This window comes from Scleropages formosus, chromosome 8 (genome assembly GCF_900964775.1).
Source record: "Scleropages formosus chromosome 8, fSclFor1.1, whole genome shotgun sequence".
Lineage (NCBI taxonomy): Eukaryota > Metazoa > Chordata > Actinopteri > Osteoglossiformes > Osteoglossidae > Scleropages > Scleropages formosus.
The window spans coordinates 31,881,866-31,903,021 of NC_041813.1; the positions used below are offsets into that span (position 1 = coordinate 31,881,866).

General features: G+C 53.4%; 4 protein-coding genes across 4 annotated transcripts; 3 read left to right on the forward strand and 1 right to left on the reverse strand.

Moving 5' to 3' along the window:
• Window positions 1-526: 526 nt before the first annotated feature.
• spns1 (SPNS lysolipid transporter 1, lysophospholipid) lies at window positions 527-7,418 on the reverse strand. The gene is made up of 13 exons (XM_018764592.2): window positions 7,235-7,418; window positions 6,671-6,918; window positions 6,484-6,549; window positions 6,098-6,234; window positions 5,657-5,808; window positions 5,302-5,368; window positions 5,067-5,209; window positions 4,832-4,984; window positions 3,420-3,609; window positions 3,142-3,207; window positions 2,822-2,920; window positions 2,043-2,211; window positions 527-1,809 (listed from the first exon to the last, which is right to left on the reverse strand). The coding sequence occupies exons 2-13, from the start codon at window positions 6,906-6,908 to the stop codon at window positions 1,739-1,741; spliced, it is 1,551 nt and encodes a 516-aa protein (XP_018620108.2). The 5' UTR covers window positions 6,909-6,918; window positions 7,235-7,418; the 3' UTR covers window positions 527-1,738.
• An 8-nt stretch (window positions 7,419-7,426) lies between these two features.
• LOC108941532 (proline-rich transmembrane protein 2) lies at window positions 7,427-11,449 on the forward strand. Its single transcript, XM_018764268.2, has 5 exons — window positions 7,427-8,137; window positions 8,497-8,802; window positions 8,970-9,286; window positions 9,377-9,509; window positions 9,627-11,449. Exons 2-5 carry the CDS (start codon window positions 8,541-8,543, stop codon window positions 9,641-9,643), a joined length of 729 nt encoding a protein of 242 aa, XP_018619784.2. The 5' UTR covers window positions 7,427-8,137; window positions 8,497-8,540; the 3' UTR covers window positions 9,644-11,449.
• A 2,117-nt stretch (window positions 11,450-13,566) lies between these two features.
• On the forward strand, window positions 13,567-16,176 carry LOC108941614 (zinc finger protein 696-like). The gene is made up of 2 exons (XM_029253940.1): window positions 13,567-13,814; window positions 14,518-16,176. Exons 1-2 carry the CDS (start codon window positions 13,625-13,627, stop codon window positions 15,525-15,527), a joined length of 1,200 nt encoding a protein of 399 aa, XP_029109773.1. The 5' UTR covers window positions 13,567-13,624; the 3' UTR covers window positions 15,528-16,176.
• Window positions 16,177-17,209: 1,033 nt separating this feature from the next.
• LOC108941531 (zinc finger protein 501) lies at window positions 17,210-20,699 on the forward strand. Its single transcript, XM_018764267.1, has 2 exons — window positions 17,210-17,470; window positions 18,284-20,699. Exons 1-2 carry the CDS (start codon window positions 17,290-17,292, stop codon window positions 19,240-19,242), a joined length of 1,140 nt encoding a protein of 379 aa, XP_018619783.1. The 5' UTR covers window positions 17,210-17,289; the 3' UTR covers window positions 19,243-20,699.
• The last annotated feature ends 457 nt before the right edge of the window (window positions 20,700-21,156 follow it).

Consider the following 21,156-nt stretch of genomic DNA (forward strand, 5'->3'; position numbering starts at 1 on the left):
GTTTACCGCACTTGCGCTGGCTGCTGTGACCACAGTGGAAACTCCAGCGCAGTGCCGCAGCGCCGCAGCCCACCAAGGAGCAAATACCCCTTGACCGCGGGAAAAGGGCCACCTGCTCCACATAGACACCTCCTCCGCTACCATGGCTCCACCGCTTCTCACCGGGCCACAAACAGGAAGTGAGACACAGCGGAAGGAAGTGATCCGTTATCCCTCAAAGACAGAGCACAGGAAGCTCAGCAGAGAGACGACGCTCGAAACGGTGAGGTTCTCTCGGGCTGAGCAGCTTCTCCATTTCAGGGCAGGTTGTGTGCTCGGCCCATCCACAGAGGCATTGGACAGCATGGAGGGGATGGGGGCACCAGCTGTCTACACTCCATGCGCACAACACACACACACACACTGTTGGTGAGCAGGGGGTGCCAGGTGGATCGCAGGGTCTGCCCCCCCACAACAGCCACACTGTCGCCATGGTAGCGGCAACAAAACCACACCAAACAGCGTGAAAGAAGAGAAACCATCCAGGAACACTCTCGCCATTTATTGTGCATGTATATAAAACATTACATGTTAGGATTTAACAAGCATTGTAACAATCATTGACTATTGCTTCTCTCAAAATAATGCATGTGTTAGAATGTACAGTTAGTGTCCCTGCTGGAAAATGACGTGCGGTTTCTGCAGGTGTCGAATGTCACCGCAGATGGAGCCCAGAAGTGACGTGAGAATTGAGGGATATCGTCAAAATCATCCGATCCATTAGTTAGAGGAAACGGAGCTGCTTCCTAAAGCTGGGGGAGCAGCTCCACGTGACACGGGAAAAGCGAAGGCCCCCAACAAACTGCGAGCACATCGACGCTGCTAATGAAGAAACACTAGTGTTAAAGCAGGCATTACGATTATTCTCAAAACGTCGTTGAAACGTGACTAATGTATCGTACCAGTGTGAGCCAAACAAGTCTTAGTTCACAGTACGGTAAATGTGCAACACAGACTCTCTCTTCAAGCAGTGCGAAGCGGGACTCACCGCAGCGGCCCGGGCTCCCACTTCCACAGCGAGTGAGCCAAGACACCGCCGACGACCTAAGACCGTTAAACGAAGTTATGCCAAGAGGCCCTGAAGGCGGGAGATGCTCCCGGCCTTCCCCGAGCGGTATAGCGACAGTGTAAAACACGGCACTGGGTGGCACACGCCAGCACTCCTCCTCCTACAGAGTGAACGCTCAGGGCCGGGGGGCAGCGCTCCCTGCGGAAGTTCATCCGCCGCGTTCTTACACGTCTATGTGCCTCTGCAGGGGGCCGACGCCACTGGCTCTCACTCAGCGTGGTTTGGGGAGTCGAAACGGCATACAAGCCAGTGTGGAAAAACACTTCTCCGTACGTTGCTGGTCACACACGCTATGACAGTCGGCCCATCGTTCCCTACAGCTCAGGCTGACTCTGCGCAAAAATGTCAGTTAACAGTTCAGTTATCCAAGTGTCACCCGTTTCAAATCTGTTTTTCGCACTCAAGTTGAATTGGTCCAGCACACAAGGTTTATTAATAGTAATTGAAACAAGCGACCAAAGTACAATAACAATAAATAAAAATCTGGTCTACACAGAAAACCAAACAACCTTTGACTTCATACCAGCGTCACTGCCAAGAACTCGGCTCAACTCTTCACCAGTCGCGCACGCAGCAGCCAATGGAATACAGTTCTCCTGGAGGGGGCGGGGCATTCCCTCGTTCCTCTCGTCAAATCAGAACGCTCGACACCGGCACCTTCGTGGACCTGCCTCTCTTGGGCACGACTATTGGTTCATCACCTGACGAAGGAAGAAGAGGACGGATGTCCCAGTCAGCAGTCGCTTTCTGCTACATACTTGCAGGGAAAGAGTGAAAAATGAGTCTCGCGACATGTGACACGCTTGTTCCTCTGACCTTCTGCTCACACTTTTTATTAGGGAGGCAGCCAGCCAAATAATTCATGACCAGAGCTGCACGTCCTGACGGCCCAGGGACCCCGGCAGCGCTGCCAGAGAAGGAAGGCGTCACTCACCCGAGTGCGTGTACTGCTCAGCGAGGTCCCGGTCTTGCTCGATGAAGAGGGCGGTGGCTAAAAAGGAAGCGCCACCCAGTACCGCCACGAAGCAGCAGAGCAGGAGGGAGATCTGAAGGGAGCGGAACTGCCACAGGTACGACTCGGAGCGACGCAGGGCGTCAGACACCTGAGGGACCGCCGTGTTACTGCAGCACGTGGCAAATGAGCACCTGCCTTTTCAACATTTCCTTCAACACACACTGACATCGATCCACTTAGCAGATGCTTCTCTCCACAGCGACGTACATCTCAAAGTGAAACACTAAGAGCGCATCGCATCACATCACCTCCCCCTATGGACTGAGTGTGGTTGAGATTGAGGAGTCCTTTAACCACTGCGGTACCTTTTGTCCATCCTACATATGTGAGTGGCACGGCGGCACAGCGAGTAGCGCTGCTGTCTCAGCTCCTGGGTGGCACGAGAGGACGTGGCTTCGATCCCCGCTCGGTCTGTGTGGAGTTTGCATGTTCTCCCCGCGCCTGCGTGGGTTTCCTCCCACGGTCCAAAGACATGCTGTTAAGTTTCCCCATAGTGTGTGAGTGACAGAGAGAGAGAGTGTGTGTGTGTTCCACTGACGTATGGATGAGCGACCCAGTGTAAGCAGTGTATCTAGCAGTGTAAGTTACCGTGGTGAATAAGGTGTGCGGGCTGATAACACTACATAGATTTCATTGGAAGTCGCTTTGGAGGAAAGCGTCTGCTAAATGAATAAATGTAAATGTGAGTTACCACTTACCACTCCGATCAGATATGGGCTTCCCGCATCGCCAAACAGGTGGGAGAGAACGATCTGGAAGGCCTCCGCAGTGGACCGGCGCGTGGGGACAACTACATACTGAGAGAGACACTCATCTTAATCTCTCCGGGGCACTGAAATACGAATCACGAGGCATCACTTGTGTCTACGGCACCCCTTTCGTCCATCACCGCTGTCGTTCCAGTCCTGAACCTTAACTGTTTCACTCTATCCCATGGGATTACTAGAAAAGCAGCTCTCTCCCCAAATCCAACATGTGCCTCAGCAGAGAGCTCTGGCCTGTTACATGGGACACTCACCAGCAGGATATCAGCTACGATGGCCCAGTTCATGGACAGGAAAGTCTCTCCAAAGAATATGAACACCTGGAAGGAGGGGGAAGGGCGGCACGTTAAAGATTCGGCAACGTTTACCATTTCCTGCGAGCAAAACACTCTTAACCAAAGCGAAAGTAAAAGAGAAAGTAGGGAAAGTAGTAGGTGGAGAATGACAAATACTGGGGTTCACAGGCAATGCCCCCAATGTGCGGTGGATATTATTTTCATCCCCTTACAGGAAGGGAGGGAGAGCGTCTTACATAGGTGGCGATGATGCTGCCCTGGGCACAGATGATGGACAGGAAGAGGAAAGGAGCGGCCAGCAGGAGTCCAGCGGCACACACGAGGGGGTCTGCCCGTGGGTTCCGCTTCCTCAGCCACCCGCTGAGCGCCACGCCGCTGGCCACGCCCAAAAAACCCGTCACACAGGTGATCACGCCGAAGTACAGGCTGCCGGAGGGAGAGCACACGTGTGGCACAGCGCATCAGCATTTCACGAGTCGGTTACTGCAAGACGAAAGCACACGCACATCTCCCACACCAAAGGAGCTTCTCTACAGCCAACGTATGCCTCCCTGTGGCTTTGGCACCTTCTCGCCGCAGCTCACGTAATGAAGAAGTGACAGTTTGACAGGTCGCTCTCGCGGCCGTTTCTCGTCACCGACAACATTGCTTTCATGGTGTTTTTCAGCCCCAGCTTCAGCCACGTTAAGTTCTCACACGGCCTCCCACCTCTGCAGCTCCAGCAGAACTTCCAAGTTCTAGTGCCACACAAAGACGCTGGAAGCGCTACAGAGAGCAGGGTGTCTTTCGCCTTTTCTGTCCCTCTCCTTTTCCTGCCTCTTTTTGTTCTGCTGGTCCCGTTAGAGCGACACCAGTGGACTTGATCTCTTTCACTGGCTCGGGATACAGAGTGGCTGCGGGGCCTCTTTACTGGTACATTCGAGTGCTCCGTGTCCATAAGGATCAGCGTCAAGCCCCGAAAACGTGGCCAGTGTTCAGCGTGCAGAGGTGAGATACTCGGCTAAATTAAAAGGCAGTGATTGAAAGCCCATCTTTCCTCTGTCATTACTGGACGTACGCATGACGGGAGAGCTGACAACAAGGATGAGGACGCAGAACAAGTGCTGGGAATCTGCTATCACAAGCTTCACGGAGACCGGATCGACAGGCAGGTTTCAGACCGAAATCTCCAGTGTGACTCTCCGCCGCGTCAGTAAATTGAATAGACGACCGAGGAAGTGTGGCCCGGCGCTCAGAGTTGGCCTGCTCTCTCTGGAGGAAGTGGTACAGAGAAGGACCCTCGACAGAGAGCCACCTGACATCGTCACTGCCGACTGGCTCCAAAATGTGTCTCTCTCGCTGACGGGGTGGTACTGACCTCATGTTGTCCAGGGGGTACTGAGCTATTGCCTGCGCTCTCCTTTACCAGTTTAAATGTGATCTCCTGCAGTGTTGTAGGCGTGTGGCTCTAGCCTCGTGTCATTTACCTTCATTCATTCATCTGACGCGTCTCTCCACTGCACCTTGCCCTGTAGAGGTGCCTCCTTGCAATTGTTTACCCAGGAATTTTTCCTGAAGAGCTTCCAAGGAGCACCTTGCTCCTTGGAGTTGGAGTTGCGACCTTTCGGATAAAGCAATAGATGAGAACGTGATTTATAGAGACACGCACCTGTCCGAGTTGTCGCAATTCTCAGAGACACAGGGGGCCTTCTCTCTGGTGAAAACTGCCGCTCTCAGGAGGAAGGTGGGCGCCCAGAGGGCCAGCGAACCCGTGACGAAAGCCACAGCGGTGAAGCCCAGGGTTGACAGGATGAAGCTGCGACTGATAAGTGAGAAGCAGGACACGGTCACCACAGTAACACCCACAGTGCCAACGTGCCCGTTTCTGACGCCACGGAACCCACTTCTTGCCGAGGGCCTTGATATCCACCAGCCAGCTGGTCCTCTGCAGGCTGTGTTCGGGCCGCGCTTCGACAGCGCCGCGCTTGGGCTCCTTCACCACGATCAGCAGGAGCAGGACCGCCACCAGCCCCAGGGCTGGCGTCACCTAGTGGAGGGAGACACCAGGGCCCCGCTGAGTGAACAGAATAAGCGCTTCAGCAGGTGTGTGTGATCTTCTCCGACGGGTGCGAAGCCTACCCGGAGCGCCCAGTGCCAGTCCTGTTCAAGGTCGTCCACTTTGGAGCCCACGATGTAGCCCAGGCCACTGTAAAAGGCAGTGAAAGGGACAGCTGGTACCCTAGTGCTTAGTGCTACCACCGTTGGACCCAAAGGGCGCATGTTTGAATCCCAACTCCAGCTTTAGTCCCCCCAGAGCATGGTACTTGGCCTCAAAATTGCTCCAGTAAAGTCAGCCGGCAGTACAATTGGGTAAGCAACTGTATGTACATTAACACTGCGAGTCACTTCAATAAATGAAAGTGAAAGTGAAAGTTCCGTCTGCTCGACGCAAACATGGCGAGCGCCCCTCTGTGTCGGAGACTGCTTCTCACACCTGCCCACCGGGATGGCAAAGTAGAAGATGGACAGCATTTTCGTCCTTTTCTCGTTCACGAACAGGTCGGCTATGATGGTGGGGGCGATGGTGGAGTAGCTGGCCTCACCCACTCCCACCAGGCCTCGGGTCAACAGCAGGGCCCAGAAATACTGAACAGGGACAGATGGCAGGGGGTGGGGTGCAAAGGAACATCAGAGCTGCCGAGACATCGCAGCGCATCCCCGCCAGTAAGGAAATGTGGCCAAACACACGGGAGCTGTAGTTTAACGAGGCACTGCATTCACTTCTCGTTTGTGCGCAAACACACGGCAGAAGAGGAAGCGCAAGCGCCAAGTGCAGGGATACGACCGTGGGACGGGGCTTTCCGAGGCCGAGCCGCCGACAGCGACACGCCCACACGGATGGGGGACAGGGGGGACACAGGACGGCGGCACTCACATCTTTCGGGGTGTACGAGCTGGCAAGCGTGACCAGAGTCCAAAAGGTGATGCCCCCACACATGATGAACTTCCTGTTGTACCTGTCGCCCAGGTAGCCGAAAATCGGAGCCAGGAACATGTAACTGCAGATAAACACTGGAGAAGGAGGATAAGACGGTGGGGAAGGAATGAAAAAAGAAGCAAACCAACAGGGAGAAAAGCAACGTCCGTGGCCTTCCGTATCTGTCTTGACCTTTGCCCTTCGTTACATCCCCATCTATCGTTTGACTTTTCTCACAGATCGCTCTGAGCGTGGCTGCTGCGGACTTTGCTCAAAAGTCACATTTCAACGATTCTTTGTCCAAAACGGCGCGACGCCGGAGCCGACCCGCCGCGCAGACGTACCGGTCTGCAGCAGTCCCGACTGGCCGTCCGCGATGCCGAAAAACTGCTCGATGTCGGGGAGGACACCTAGGAGAGGGGACGGCGTGCGGAGAAGTTACGAGGAGCCACGCGTTCCTGTGACCCGTGACCTCCAGCACGGGTCGCCCAACACGTGAACGCGAAGGAGGGAGGAAGAGCAGCGCGGTACCTGCCACGGTAAACCTGTCCATGTAGTTGAGCAAGTTGATGTAGCAGAGCACGGCCACAATGAAGCCGGCTCTCCTCGGGCTCACTCCGCTGGGACACTCCCCCTCCGCCGCCCCTACCCCGTCCTCCTCCGCCGCCCTCCGCCGCCGGCCCCCCTCCGACTCCCCGGCGCCCTCGTCGTCATCGTCGTCGTCCGAGAAGAAGGGCGCCGAGTCGCAGCTGGGGTCCGCCAGTGACATCGCCGTGGAGCTGAAATGACAACGGGGTGGGGGTTGGTGGTGGGGGTGGGGGTCAGATGCCAGGGGACTTTACACACAGTGAGTGACAGCGGGGTCACTGCGCCACAAGGTCCCGGCCATGTGACACAAAGCAAAGAGGCTCCCAGTCACTGGAGCAGCAGCCAGGAACGAGAGGGAAGCGAAGCGGCGGCGCTGCGCACGAGGCTCCGGAGCCACCGACTCAGACTGCACTTGGATTAAGCTCAGAAAAACCACGTGACCGTCGTCGAATCCATCCGTGTAAACAGCAGGGTACCGGGCCCTCCGACACGCGCTCTTTTCTTTACCTCGCTCGCACGATCCGGATCCGGATCCGGTACCGATACCGTTCCTGTCTGCGCTCAGCCGCGCAGGACTCGGAGACGTTCGCTCAGCGTCTCCCCTTCGCTCCGCTTCGCACGAGCGGCGCCGCCGCCATCTTTGACGCTCCACTTCCGCCTCGCTCACGTGACCGCAGGCGCGTGGCGCTGATGTCAGAGTGCGCGTGCGTGTGTCCCCGCGGTGCCGTGAGCTGTCGAGCGTGTGCGTGACGCTCCGTCAGCGGCACGTGAGCGCCGCCTTCCACTTAGACACGGATCAAAGATGCATATTATTGATCCGCGGACTGATGTGCCGCGGGGACAGATCCGCGCTTGCGCCGCTGGGGGGCGCACTGGAGCCACGATCGCCGGAGTTGAAGTACAGTGTCTGTGCGCTCGGTGCGCTGAATGAAAGGGCTGCGTCGCTCCGGCGACGTTTGTGTTCGGAGCCCCTGAGAAGCTGAAAGAGCCCGAGAAAGAGGAAGAGAAAGAGCGGGGCGGAGGCACAGGGCACCGCCAGTCTCTGACCCCCCCCTCATGGACCCTCCAGGAGGAGGCAACACGACAGCTGGGTTCGAAGCGCAATCTGGCACCTGCATCGCCCGCCCCCACCTCCCCCCCCGCCCCATCTGCACCGTACAGCGCTTTTCGGACACCGAAGAAGGGTTCGGAGCAGCCGAGGGTGCAAAGGGACCGCGGTGCCTCCGCCTCCCATCACTTTTCTCCGTTGCACACCTCTGTCTTGTGTGTGTCGCGAGACGTCGCTAGTTTCTGCATCCGCGTGTTTATTTCACGCGCCGTACTAGCGTAGGCAATCAATGGCAGTGTGCGCGGGGTGCGCACCTTTCGGATGACTTCACCTGTCCGCGGTTCCATGAAATAGGTAATAAGGTGAGTTGGGGACACTTCTTCAGCGCTCATTCGGGCACTGCGTCGTGTGCGTTCCGTTCGTCTCTCACTGATCTTACTCCGTTTGTACCCGCTTACCCCCCCCCACCTTGTGAACACGTCGGCTCCGCATGTGCACGCGCGCGGATCCTTCAGGATCTCCATTGCGGGGTTCGGGCTCTGCTCCCCCCTCTCCCCCCCCCCCCCCGCTCTTTGTCTGAGCATCAGCAGCACGCGCGCGCGGGACGAGGTCTCTCACGCGGTTCGCCCGCCGCGACTCAGTATTGATGATGAGCGCGAGCCTTCGCGAACATTATCATTGTGAGTGTGTGCGGACGTACACGCGCTCTGTTCTGTTCCAGGTCACTCTGCGGCAAACACAGACGAGGCGACTTGTGCGGCCATCATGGCTCTGAACACCAACGGCACGCAGCCCCCCGCAGAGCCTCGCGCGCTCCCCACCACACTCGAGGGGGTCGAGCAGCCTCAGCAGGAACCGGGTCCAAACCTGCAGCAGGAGGAGGAGCCCCGCCCGTCCGTTGTCGCCTCCGAGCCAATGAGTGGGGAGCAGCAAGTCCCGCCCCCTGCACCTGGCCCCGCCCCCGCCCCGCAGAAGGAGATCTGGTCCGGCGAGCAAGTACTTGCGGTCAAGGAAAACATGGAAACCAGTAATCGTCCTTTTGAATGTTTCTCCAGTACTTCCGGTGCTTGGTTGTCTCGTTGCCCTGTGATTAAAGTGTGGCTGCGAAGCGTTTTCTCTCCTTTCGGCTTTTTGTTTGCGATGTCTGTTGCATCCGGTCGGGGGACGAATTCATCCTCTTGCTCCTCTCCGCAGGTAACGGCACGTGCCTGATACCTGCCGACTCCCCAACTCTATCGTCCTGCTCGTCTCCTCCAACGCGCCAGCAAGCCAAGTCTCAAACCCTCTCCCATGCTCACCTCCCCAACGGCGGGGCCAGAGGGGGCAGCCGGTCGGGGTCACTCAGTCACGTGACCACCTCGCCGCGCCCATCCCTCTCTCGGCACCCCAGCACGGCCACGGACTCCGGGCTCCCCGGGGCCAAACCCAGGGACTACCTGTTCCTGGCCATCCTGTCCTGCTTCTGTCCCGTCTGGCCTCTCAACATCGTGGCGCTGACTTTCTCCGTCATGGTGAGCCGGGCGTGCGTATGCCTGTGTGTGCGTGTGTGCGCGTGTGTGCACGCACCCATCAGTGACCCTCTCTCGGTCGGTCTCGTTCAGTCCCGGAACAGTCTGCAGCAGGGCAACGTGGATGGCGCTCGACGCCTCGGCCGAGTGGCCAAGCTGTTGTCTGTGGTCTCGCTGCTCAGTGGCATCGTCATCATCATCGCCTGCATCATCATCAACTGGGGAGGTGAGCGTCCCTTTGCTGTCGCCTGCGTTCTTTCTGCCGTGTTTGCCATGTGGCCTGTGTGTCGCCAGACTCCCGGATCATCGCTTTCTCGGCTAACGTTCGCCTCCTCCGTTTCAGTTATCCTGAAGTCCTGAGCGCCATGAGCACGAGGCCGACCGGTGGTCCCAGGCCGCTCCTCCGAAACTTCTCCAAAGCATTTTTCCATCAGAAACCCAACCACTGTGGATCACTGGGAGCCGCCACGTTCCACTCGTATCATCCGGTAAAAACACTTCTGTACAAAAGGTGCTCGGATTTCACACGCTCTCTGTCCGAGAAAGGTGAGAGCTTCTGAGTTGTGGCTCTTTCTCCATCCAGCAGTAAGAATCGCGTCGGTACCGATAGTCCACTGGCTCCTTTCTGCTCGCCCATTGAGACGAGGGTCTTTCACCGTACAAATCTGACTTTCCAACCATCTTCCACGCACCTCTGAGCGGAGACATGAACCGTTCCTCTCGTGTCACTTTGCACAGACCCGATTTTCCTTTAAAGACACTCTATATGTAACCTCGAGCATGGCATGAGTAAATAATCTCAATATACTGATATGAGGAGAAATTCGTCTTGCGGAGACCTATATAAGCTGGACGTTTCCAAGTTTTGGTCAGTTACAAACGTTGCATGAGGGGAAAAGAGAGCAAGGGGTGTGTGCACGAGGGCTGAGGACTGACTGACCTTAAATGACACATGAGGGGACAGTGTAGGGCAGCTCCAGCAGTGAAGGACAAGAAGGAGGTGACAGAGTTCATCCCGCTGGGGGAAGGACCCCACCTCCTGGAAAAGGGGACTGGTTTGTGGGAGGGGAGCGGAGGGTACACTCTCTGGCCCTCTGGATCGTGCGGGACTCCTCTCCTGAGACCGCACTCGCACAGATACGTTTCACTCCGCATCAGCACAAGCTCATCCACGAGAGCTGCGGTCAGGGAAAGGCGCGAGAGTGAAAGTGCTGCGCGGGGGGGTCCTGGACCATCTGCCGAGTAACCGCCGCTGCGTTTTTAAAGTCTTCCCACGAGCCGTCAGTGTGCGCGTGTGTATTTTGACGCCCCTCCGACACGGACGTCTTCTCCGCAAACTGCGCGAGCAGTGGCGCGCGGCAATATGTCGCTCTCTCGCCCAAGGTTGAATGTTTCTCTGAACGTCGCTGCAAGTTGTAAAAGTGCCGCGGCCTCGTTCACTAAAAATGAGCGGCGGAGAGATACTTTGGGGGCGTCCCTCTCGGTGGGGGGTCGCGGGCCCCACTCGCCCACCCGCGGAGGAGGAGGAGGAGGAGGAGGATGAAGAGAACTGCTGCACGCGACAGCAGGCAAAGACGTGCAACCCCTGTGAATGACAGCTTGTTTTTCCTTCCCCAACAGTATAAGGATCACTTATCATATGTAACTTGCCTGCACTGTCTTGTGTCCCAGACATGATGATGAAACAAAAAAGAGTGTTTGTATACTATATGTATATCCATGTTTAGAGCTGTTATGGGAGAATGACTCCGATCATTACCACTATATTATATACTACAGTAAACACAGTATACATTATGACACGGAGTAAGTAGGACGAATTTGTAGGAGCGGCGCTGTGCGCGTTTTTCCCGCCACGCGCGTCGCCACGTGTTGATCTGTCGGAGCGGCGCTTCCCGCGCGCGCTCCTTCACCCGACACTGAGCCCGTGTTCTTTGCGTTTCCGACAGAATCCGAAAATGGAACTTATTCTCGCACCACACACACACACACATTATTGGTGAGACTATATAGCTATGGCGGGAGTTAATTTCGCACCAAGCAGCTGTGCATGTCTGAGCTGAGTGCTGTAACGGAACGGAATGTGTTGTGGCCCGTTTCTCTGCACAGGACGGTCCGGGGTCCGAATTCAATTAGCGCTCGCAATAAAAAGCCAATGAAATTGAAAGCGCGCTTGTGGTGTCCATTGTGTGCATTTTTCTCCCGCTTTACATACGAGGTGTGTGTGTGTGTGTGTGTGTGGGGCAATTCGTTGCTTATCCTTACCATCATCTCTCATGCGCTCGTCTCGTGTCTGTGTGTGCAAGGGGTGTTTGTGCTGCAAAAAAAAAGAAACAAAAAAAACTATTGGCACAGAGAGACGAAGGGAAAGGAAAAGATTGCTGACTTTCGCTATTTAAAAACGCAGTTAATTTGAATCTTCAGTCTGCATTAATTATTGAGGCTCTTGGTGGCCCAGCCAAGGGGGGGAAAGAAAAAGCGCCGTTCTCTTCCCTGGACGACCCGCACATTGGCATACAGTGATGGTCACGTGCTGGATGGTTCATTGATCCATCCATTGATCCACTGAACATGTTCAACCAGTTTCACTGGGCTTCTGCTCAGTATGATGCAATTTCAGAAAGGGGGGTTGAGGTGGGACACACTCGTTCTTGGACGTCAGCAGGATGCCCACATACACATGTCCACTCACACAATTGTACCGTAGAATGAAAACAGCTCAATCCACTTGGGTTTGGGCCTGATCTCACATCCAGCTGGCAGTTCCCAAAATAAATGTCCCAGACAGCAATGGGGATGGACATTAATTGTCCCTCCTTTGTAGATATTGCAGAAAGGAAGGTGTAAAGGCCGGTAATTCAATTGAATTAATTAAGTTCTTGGTACCGTTGCCTGATCTCATTTTCTGTGGAGGATTTAATCTGAACACTTTAAATATGGCAATGAGCTTTACCTTTCATCTTAGCAGTTATTCATCAAAATTAAATCCCTTGTTTCAGGGAAGATGGCCATACACACTGACCCAGCTTACGCAAGACTATGGTAAATCAGCTCGTACTGTAGTTAGAGCTACTGCCTTTGGACTCAGAGGTCGCAGGTTCAACTCCCACCTCTGACTGCAGTACTCTTGAACAATTTACTTGCCCCGAATGGCTCCAGTAAATGAAAAAATGTAAATCAAGGTAATTTCCTACACGCAATAATTCACTGAACAGGAACATTTGTGGTAGGGTTGGAAAAAGTATAAACAAAAACGAAGAGGCAGACAAAGACTTCGGAGTGATACGTCCTAAGTGCTCATCGCTGGCATGGTGTTAGGCTCAGAGACTCACAGAGACGTATTGTTGGAGAAGTAGAAAAAGATCACTTCCGAAAGACAGACAGAGGCTCAATGTGTCCCCCGGGGCTCCAGTGAATGGCCTGCGTTACGAGATGGACGCTAAATCACGAACCAGCTGGCCCAGGGCGAGACAGTTAACCCTGGAGCTCTGTGCCAGAGCGGGCAGCAGTCCAACGGAAGGACTCTGTGTAAGAAAGCCTTTGGCTCCTTGCATTGAAAGACTGATTGAGAATTCCAAAATAACCCCTAAATACACAGTGAGAAAAATGGAAGGGAAAAGACTTTCTTATGAAGTACACAATTCCAGACACGTGTTTGTGTTCAAAGGAGGCTTTTACTAATATCATGGCAGGATAATTAACATAAACTACGGGAAAATTAATATACCCAGCCAGCCTTCACCGAAATGTGCCATATATATATATATATATTACTTTTAGTGAATACTGGGCATCTGATGACAATATGCCCGCGTTATATACATTCATGTTCATTACACGCACCTCAATTCGCATAAATAGAGGATGTTAAAGTATTTTAAAGGGTTAAAGGCTACATTCCTCCATCATCAATAACATGTTGCCAGAGCAGGTTCGCGGTGCTCCGGAGCCTATCCCACGAGCGCCTGGCCTGCACCTGGGACTTCCACCCCGGGGCTTCCACCTGGTCGAGACCGTTTCCATGACAACCTGGAGCGCTCGAGGAGCGTCATGCGGCTTTTTCTGCTCTGCGCAACTCATGATGAGGAAACTTGCCGTTTTAACAGCGAAAGTGGACTTCAACGTGTCAGAGTGAACAGAGATTTACACCGAGGCCGACATTACATTACATCTACATTTTTCTCCAATTCGAGAGCTTCGCACAGCGCCGCCGCTCCCGTCACGTGACTCGCGGCAGCGGAACGTCGGCTTCCTCCGTCCGCGGACACGCAGGAAGGGGCGGAGCTCCGCGAGGCTTCATTGTTCCGTCCGTGCATGCGGGCCTCGCCGTAGCGACTCAAAATGACTAAACTGCAGCTTTTAAACCAGTATCTGACGGAGCGCCTCATGGAGGCCGTGCGCGAGATCCTGGAGGTGGTGGGAGACATGATTTCCGAGTACCAGGAGGAGACGGCGCGCGCGCAGCGCGAGAACGAGAGTCTCCGCCGGAGGCTGCGGGAGGTCGTGTTCGTGGCCGAGGCGCCGTGGACCGGTGAGTGAGTGAGTGAGTGAGTGAGTGAGTGAGTGAATGGGCCGGCGTCCGGTGTCCGTCCGGTGTCCGCTGCGTTACTGCCTTACTTACTGTCACCTGTCCTGTTAGTGTCGCCACGCGTGTCCTTTTTTTCTTTATTGGCACCTGTTCTTTGTCACACTTCACTTCACTTGTCTTCTATTATTGTCAGCTGTCTTAGTGTCACCTGTCTTTTTTGTTGTCCTCTTATTATTGTCACCTGTCATTTATTAGTGTAACTTGTCCTTTCTATTGTCCCTGGTCTGTCCTTACTCCAGGTGACAGCGTTGTAGCCGTGGTATTCAGTTAGACACTGTAAATCAGTTATTCATACTGGAATTAGAAAAAGTGTGTTAGTAGTGATCACTGCGCTGCTTATTTGTAACTTTGTGAAAAGGGGAGCATCTTCATTCCTTGAATGACAGTGAAGTTCATCTTTAACACACTTAGCTTTGGACTGCGAAATACACTCAGATCAGTAGTCATGTCGTGCGATTGTACACATGGACGCGCACACACACACACACACACACGGGCTCAGGCTGGTGCTCACACTAACATGTGACACGCAGTGTGGCACAACGGCTGCATGTGTGGCCCGTGATGACTCCCTTCACATGTGAATAATTCACCTTTTGCAGTGTGTGTGAAGCGTGACTCAGCTGTGTGCCCTGTTGCCCCATAGAAACTCAAGAGCCGGCTGCCCCTCCTGTCCTCGGGGGCAGGTCTCCCGCCAGGCAGGAGGTCCCCGCGCTGGACTGGGACGCCCGACAGAAAGCGGACGTGGAGACGGCGGCCGGTGACGGGAAGCGGGAGCCCTGCAATCATCCGTGTGCGCTGGACAGGCTCCCGGCGGAGGAGGCGGCGCAAGAGGCTCCAACGCCGGGACTGAAAAAGCTGGCACTGGAAATAGCCTTGTCCGTCGTTTCGCCGTCGTCGAGCGTCAGCGCCGTTCACTTGGCCGAGGGCGTGGTCTCCGGGGCCACGCGGTCCGCCGCAGCTGCCGAGCCGGAGCCGCTGCCCGGCCTGAGGCCCGAGCTGGTCAAAAGCGAGCCGGGGGATGTGGACCCGAAGCCCGAGCGGCTCTCGGAAGCGCACGCGAATGACGGCGTGCAGGACAACCCCGGTGGCGCTCTGTGTGACGCCGGCGCGAGTGCGGCGTGTGACACGAAGGGCGCTTTGTTCGAGAGCGTCGAGCAAACCGGTAAACCGGATGAGGCGTGCGGCGACAGCTGCTTGGTGACCTTCGTGGGCGATAAACAGCACTGCTGTTTCCAGTGTGGCAAGTTCTTCAGCCAGCGCTTCAATCTGAAGACGCACCTGCAGATTCATTCCGGGGAGAGACCGTACAGCTGCAACTGGTGCGGCAGGTCCTTCACTCAGTCGGCGGACCTGCGGCGCCACCAGCGCATCCACACGGGCGAGAAGCCGCACCGCTGCACCTGGTGCGAGAAGAGCTTCACTCAGGTGGGAAACCTGAAGAGACACCTGCGCATCCACACGGGAGAGAGACCCTACTGCTGCAGCCTGTGCGGGAAGTCCTTCAACGACGGGGACACTCTGAAGAAGCACAAGCGAATCCACACGGGTGAGAGACCGTACTACTGTACGCACTGCTCCAAGACGTTCACGGCGGCGAGCAGTCTGCAGAACCACCTCCGAAACCACACGAGAGAGAGCAGGCAGCCGCTGTAAGGGGCTGCGTTACCGTACCGTGTTTCCGGTGCGACGAGTCGCTCGATTCGTGCGTACTTGTGTGTGTGGTATCTTCAGTGCTTGTCTTGGAATAATAAAATGTAATAAACACAATGATGTCATCCAGGTGGGTGAACAGAAGCGGCATCTCCTTACTGCACCATGCAAAGGTCCAGCTTCAGTTCCTTCCGCTTGCTGTGTAGTGTAAAAAAAAAAAAAGGAAAGAAAAAGCACACATTTACATGCATGTTTTACACAGACAGGTAAAAACTGTCAGGCCCAGGGGAAACTGCACACGGCTACAGCACTGTAAAGTACAGCAGCACGGTGACGGGGACACAAATAAGCGGAGAAAGTAACAAGTATTGCAGACAGTGCTGAAAGTTCCATAAAATGCATGGGGTGCGTTGAACAGTTGCGCAAGTCGTGGCTCGGCACCGCTCGGGTTTGCCTTCTGCTCTTTCTCCGATTTTCAAGCCGAAAGGAAGGCCAGTGAACGCGTCGCGTCGCCCCGGGGGCAGTCGGCGGGCCTGGGCTCAGATCCAACCCACCGCTGTGGCGTCTGTCTCTCGTGGGCCAGCGTGAGCACGCGTCCCTCGCCATCCTTGGCACGTAACTGCTGTGCCACCTTCCCTAAAGGAAGGAGACCCCTGCTGCGCTGGTCGTCACCTGCCGTTGGGATTTCGTCCCTTCTCGCGCCCGAAGAAACGCCCATCTTTCCCGAACACACTTGAGCTCCGGGCACGAATAAGGTGCTCCGCTTTTCTTTGTAGATGATCGCTGTGTTTCCTGTCCCTCTGCTCCAATAAACACACTCTTAAAACACCGCCTGCACGACTTGTTGTACAGCCGTCATCCCGGCTTCGGACACGTCGGTATTTTATTGCCGGCAGCCCGTCTTCAGTCAAGGTACTGTTGAGAGAGAGCGGTAAGAAAAGCGACCGAGCTTTGAAGGGAGACCGGAGAGACGGTTCACCTCCTTTAGAGAAAGACTCGAATGGAAAACGTTCACTTTTAATCCCAAGTTCAGGCCACTGTACTTAACTCCACCGAAGGCCTCAATTTGAGCAGGCCTCGACCCCACTCCCTAAAGGACACTCTCACATTACACTTAATTCTCCAACGTAAGGTGCGGAGGGGCCACTTTTGTGCATTACACGAATATCCTGAAATCTTAGGCTATTGAAAAGGCCGTTTCTAGGATCACTTGGAACTACTGACGTAGAAACGAGCTCGGACATCTTTACCGTAATACCTAGGGTACGGGACCCACATGAACTTCGTCAAGCTTACTTCAGTAGTAGAGTGTGTGATGCAGTGTTGGGATTAGTACACCTTTGGAAGTATTTTGTGGAATGACAAGTAAAACCCTTAACGGCGAATATTTAACAAGTAAGTATGACAATCTCTAGCGAGCACAGCGGTGACGGACAGGGAGTTTTATCCCGAAAGCTGGACGTTCAAGCAGCAATTTACTCTCTCGGATTTGCTCATCAATAATACCCAGCAATCCCCAAGTGTAACACTGAAATGGTGCGAGCCGTTCTGGATAAAAGCCGGCTGAACGAAGAATTTAAACACTGTTGTCGTATATAGTCAAGAAGAAAGTGTCGCCGATTCTCTGTTGATTACGGCAATCGTCAGTCGCGAGCTCTCCGTTGGACAGTCGCGCCACAAGGAAGCGGTAGTGCGGGCGCGCGCGCGCCAATGGGCTGAGCCCCCTTCTTCCTACGAGCTCCTGCATGAAGTAGCGACTGAAAACATGAAGAAATTGCAGCTTTTGAACGAATACCTGACGGAACGGCTCATGGTGACCGTGCGGGACATACTGGAGGTGGTGGGAGCCACGGTTATGGAGTATCGAGAGGAAACGGCCCGGACGCACCGGGAGAACGAGCTCCTGAGGCGGAGGCTGAGGGAAGCTGGACTGCGGGAGCCCGGCGGTGAGTGTGAGTGTGAGTGTGAGTGTGTGTGTGTGTGTGTGTGTGTGTGCGTGCGCGCGCGCGCGCGCGCTCGTCCTGCAGCACGAGCCCGACGGAGCACCGAACCGCCCGGGCCGTGACTCCTCTTGTGTGACCGTAGCGTAGTAGTTGCACGGTTTCGCGCGCGGCGTCCCGTGGCTCCCCCCCATGACCCGATCCACGCACGCCGGGACCGGCGTTATCATCATGTGTCCGATGGGAAGAAAGTTACTCGTAGGGACGCAGAGCCCTTCGCAGGGGGTCTGTCTATGTTGAGTAGGCGTGTGGGCGGTTCCGCTGAGCGATGATGAGCCCGTGTGACACACACACACACACACACACACACACACACACTTCAGTTCAACACTGTACCGCGGTTGCATCCCAAGGTCACTGCCAGTCTGAGTTCTACATAAGCCTTATGATAAGGAAGTGATGTCTGCGCCCGATGTTTCGTAGTCTAGCTGCTTTTAAACGATTTAAATAATAAACTTGTCGTGGCCCTTCGTTGACACAGGAAGAGTACAGGGTTAGTGGTGTGGAGAGCTGTGTTCTCGGTGACACTTCTCAGTGCGAGGCGACATCTTTAATGCCGGTCTCACTTTGCCAACACTTCAGTTGTATCTGAACACCAGACTCCAAAAGTCATTTCACTGATTGCTGCCTTCACTGATGAACTTGTCACCCACCTTTACATTTGTGGTGGTGGTGTGTGAGATGTTAGCAGTTCGGAAAGCGGCGCAGACAGCAGACGGCTTTGCGCGAGCATCACCTGTGTCCTCTGTTCCTATTCAGAAGCGGACCAGTCCATCTTGCCCCCTGTCCCTGGCACAGGGTCCCCCACGAGACGGGAGGCTGCCGGGCTGGATTGGAACTCCCTGCGGGAACAGGACACCGAGACGACACCTGTCGATGGAAAGCGAGACCTGCACGGTCACGTTATTCCTCTTGGAGTGACAACGAGGCGAGATTCACGAGAGCTGCCCGAGTCTGACTGGACAGCGGGACGCAGAAAGCTGACTTCTGGTGGTCCGGGATTCAGACCTGCCTGCCGTAAAAATGACCAAGGTCAGGATGCTGTTGAGCTCTCGGATCTTTTTAAGATAAAAATCATGAGTCCTGCAGAAGTGGACTCTCAGCCTAATGTGGAGTCAGGCCCGTTTAAAACGGAACCGAACGGAACGAACTTGAGTGGCGCCGATGAGTCTGGCAACCTGAGAAGCGCCGAAGAGCCGAACGTCAGCGAGGTCGTAGGTGAATGTACGTCGTGGACTGAAACCCAGTCGACTCGGGGCCGTCTGAGGCAGGTCAGGGCGAAGAGGTCGCACTCCTGCCCGCAGTGCGGGAAGACGTTCAGTCACGTGTCGCGCCTGAAGATACATTTACGCATTCACACGGGAGAAAAACCGTACAGCTGCACGCAGTGTGGGAAGTGTTTCAACAATGACGGCACACTCAAAAACCATCAGAGGGTTCACACAGAAGTGAGGCTGTTCAGCTGCGTCCAGTGCGGCATGAGTTTTAAGGACGCATATACCTGTAAGAAACACCAGAGAGTGCACACGGGGGCCCGGCTGTACTGCTGCTCCCTTTGCGGAGAGCAGTTGAATGATGCAGTCTGTCTGCAACATCACATTAGAACACACACTGAAGACACACCGTATTCCTGCACCTTGTGCGGAAAACATTTCACTGATGTCAGCAAACTCAATAAGCACTTCAGGAGTCATGCAAGAGAGGACACTTACAGCTGAATACCCTGAAAATCAGTCTGGAGCACACTCTCAGCTTCATAACAAGAATAGTAATAAGAATGAGCTTAGTCATCCTTCATACCAGATACCTAAGTTTAGTACGCTGATTGCTCACAAAGATACATTTATTTTTATTCTTAAAAAGGCTTTATTAATAATCATTTTTATAGTTGGAAAGAAGATGTCACATCCTGCAAGCGTTCTCTGTAAAGTCTTGCGGAACACACACGTACTCTACTTAAGGCGAAAAGGGGTGTAAGGCAAGTGCTGTTGTCATTTTTAAATCTTCAAACTACTCTGAATCAAACACACACTAACCTTTTACAGACTTTATTTTGTAATGATTATTAGCACCTGAATGTCTGATGAAAAGTCCAGTTTTGCTAATTATGAGGATAATTCGGATGCTGACAGTACTTGTAATTTATGTTGACGTTGATTTTTCAGATGTGTGACACTTAAATGTAGGTGGTCAAAAGGGAACTAATTATTACTTGTCAAAATTGTTGTTTTTGGCGAGGCAGGATGGGAATGTGTGGCAGCATTTGAAAAAATGTGATTTGGAAAATAGCTCCTTCTGTTTTCGAGGACAACTTATGTAAAAAAAATTTTCACATTAAATATGATTGGAATGTTGCTTGGAAGTAAGCTGCTGAATACCATTTAATAAATGGGTGTAAGATTTCAGTGCCTTGAAGACTGCGCATATATATTAAAGTGTTTTAAAGAAAATTCCTGATTAATATTCCACATGAAATGACCCGTGGGAAGCTGACTCTGATACTACCCTGCACTGATCTTTGAGCCACTTGCATGATCGATACCAGGGTCACAAAATGTGATTAAACTTAGTTTGGGTAGTTTTGGTCATCTTTAGTTCAGTTTTTTCCTGAGGCCCAACTATGATTCAGGCAGCACTGTTAATAAACAGCCTTGAGAATCCAAGACAAGCTGATATAGCACATACAAGCAGTCCAGCATGTACTTCTTTCTGCTGCTTGCTTTCAAAAATGTCATTTTTTTTTGCTTTTATTTCCTGTCACGACACCCTTTGTGCCTTCAGTAGTTTTTACAAAATACCAGCAAAGACCCAGTGGACAGCCATGCAATCGCTTTGCTCTGAAATCAGGGTGAACACCTCATGACCAGGAAAGAATAAACTTGTTCTTCTTCTCATTGCAATGTGATTTGAACCTTAATAATTTCACAAGGGATGAGAAGAAAAACCACTGGGGCCTCTGGAGAGTCATGTCAAAGGCGTTAATGTAATGAAATTATTCTGGCACTAAACCAGAATTTTCTTGCTTGTACTCAAAATAACCTATAAGATAACAACTGCAAGAAATTTAATGTATGGCCAAAACTGAACGGCATAGTTTTTTTGGGGCTCATGCTTGGTCAAACACTCATGTTGTCTGTTATTTTAGTTCTGTAATGTTTGCATTAAATACCTGTATGTACACAGTTACAAATATCTGGATCTGAATTTTTTCACAGAATGCTCTTCATGCCATATCACACTTCTGATGCCTTGTCTGTATTATTAATGGATAAAATGCAGCTTTCCTTGCTGTGTGCTCTGGACACTGTTTTCGAGCTCTGCTTTCCACTCATTCTTCCACCTGTCCTTCCCAAGCTGGCTGTGAGCGCTCTCTAGGCTTACAGTGAAAGAGCCAGTTGCGGTGAGCAGACGCTTCCACGGGCACCATGGCTTGCAGATGCTGCCGAAATCTTGGTATGTGCCTTTCAAAAATCTCTATATTAATTAATTAATTTTTGAGCATCAGCTAAACCTTGGCTCTGACAGTTAGGACATTTTTGAACTGCCAGAAAGTAAGAATTCTTGTGTATTTCCAAGCTTGTAAAGTACGGTGTAAGTAAGTACTTTTCACCACGAGGGGGCAGAAGTGTTTT